The sequence below is a fragment of the Ostrinia furnacalis genome, unplaced genomic scaffold (genome assembly GCF_004193835.3).
Source record: "Ostrinia furnacalis isolate ACB-3 unplaced genomic scaffold, ASM419383v2 OfSCF3320, whole genome shotgun sequence".
Lineage (NCBI taxonomy): Eukaryota > Metazoa > Arthropoda > Insecta > Lepidoptera > Crambidae > Ostrinia > Ostrinia furnacalis.
The window spans coordinates 9,199-11,098 of NW_021133559.1; the positions used below are offsets into that span (position 1 = coordinate 9,199).

At 42.8% G+C, this 1,900-nt stretch overlaps 1 protein-coding gene across 1 annotated transcript; it reads right to left on the reverse strand.

The window, feature by feature from the left end:
* Window positions 1-327: 327 nt before the first annotated feature.
* On the reverse strand, window positions 328-1,453 carry LOC114357670 (cytochrome b5 domain-containing protein 1-like; the record flags this gene model as incomplete). Its single annotated transcript, XM_028311404.1, has 2 exons — window positions 328-395; window positions 1,208-1,453. Coding segments are annotated over 2 exons (314 nt in total), but the record flags the coding sequence as incomplete, so codon positions are not given.
* Window positions 1,454-1,900: the final 447 nt, after the last annotated feature.

Consider the following 1,900-nt stretch of genomic DNA (forward strand, 5'->3'; position numbering starts at 1 on the left):
CGACCAACTCATGACAAACTCCTTATTAGTGAGACGTTTTGTGACCAAAAATAATATGTAAACTCGTTTCATATTTCATTTCGCAATTTAAAGCTTTACATATGATTTAAGTCATGCTGGAATCGAATCCAGAACTCTACAGTATAAGTGCTTACTAAAATGTTAGCTAAGTAAATCATGGTAGAGTCACTATAAATTAAAAACATTTTAACAATTAAAAATATTTATTAAAATGAGTAGCAATTAAAAAATAGATATGTAAAAATGTAAGTAAATAATGTATCACAAATTCGTTACAATCGTATCAAAAAAACCTATAAAATTCTATCAAACTTCAACTTTTCCACATTTCACACAACCTTCGTCGTGGCAGAAGCAGTCATCCCGGTGGGGATCTGAAAGTAACAAAATATAAGCTCTGAAAGCATCTGTAAAAGCTTGAAAAACACAAATTACGATCACTCATTGTGTACCTACTGAGATTGTTTTCGAATTTACCAACCTTGAAGATTTGCATTTATTGAGGTTTCACGTGATGGCAGTAACTGCTATAATTAGTAAGTAGACAGTTTTTATTATACATAGCAAAACTTTTATAGTTCATTCATCCACGAAGACGTGCGGGGTCGAGGAAAGCACGGGGTGCGGGGATCATGATCCGACCAATCCGAGCGTCATCATTGTAGTTTGCGCGCGCACTCACGGACAATGATCCAATGAGGGCTATCGTTTTTATACTTAACAGTTGGCACCCCTGGTGATTGACAGGACCTTACTCTACAGTGGCGCCATCTTGATGAGTGCAAATGCGATAGTCCTCCTACCACTTTAGCGCTCACCAGTTGGTGCCACTGTCTTCGCTACTAGCAAGTGACAGGACCTTACTCTACAGTGGCGCTAACTGGTGAGCGCTAAAACGATAGCCCTCAATGGGGCAACGCTGCCAATGCCAACAATGACGCTCGGATTGGTCGGGTCAAACTCCCCGCTTACCCCGCTACCCCCGACCCCGCGCGTCTTCGTGGATAATACGAACTCTTTAGATTGTCTTTCAGTCCACTTCAGCTTTCAGTTTAAAGAAGAGACTTTAATGAAATAGAAAGCATTGAAGCCTTATCTAGGTTCTTTTAAAAGAGCTCTATCAGCCTAAGACCTACGTTACACGGCTGAGACTTCCGAACAAGTACATTAATAAACCTCAGTCTACCTTCAGTCAAGTCGTCATTATAGTAGATGAGTAGCGCCGGTATGTGCATGTTCTCTGGTAGAGCCACATCGCTGAAGCGGTCCCGTTCATCAGGCACGCCGTTGTCGGCCAGGGTCTTGGTCAGGCACAGTCCCCGGCCCAGGTACCGCCAGGAGTAGGAGAGCATGTGCGAGTTGTGAGGCAGGTAGCGCATCATAATCTGGTAGAGGGTCTCTTCGGAGCACACCTCCAGGGTTACGGTGTTGCCTGCGTTTTTAAACGACGATTTTAAACGACGTACTGACATCTGCCCGCGGATTGCGTGAATACAGGTGTTTCGATTCCCAGTGGAGTTAAACTTTTGTACTTGGTTTGGTTAGTGGTAGGATTAATAGGGCTCTTTCAAATTCGTTTTGAGATTGACGTTTCTCGTCCGTTTGGAAGACCGCACACTCTGTTGGTACTTTGGTAGGTACCTAATTGACCGACTGCAAACGGACGAGAAATCTCTGTCTCAAAACGTCTAATTTGAAATAGTTCTTCTAATTCCGCTCGGGTTCTAATACCACCATTTTAATTATTCTGTCGCCATTCGCCATAGCAAAAAATTTTATCCCATTGCCAAGTTAGAGGCAAGTTGTGGTCAAAACAATTCTTACCAGTCAAAGTATTAGGGCATTTCTACGGGGACGACCGATCGACCTACTGGGGCGA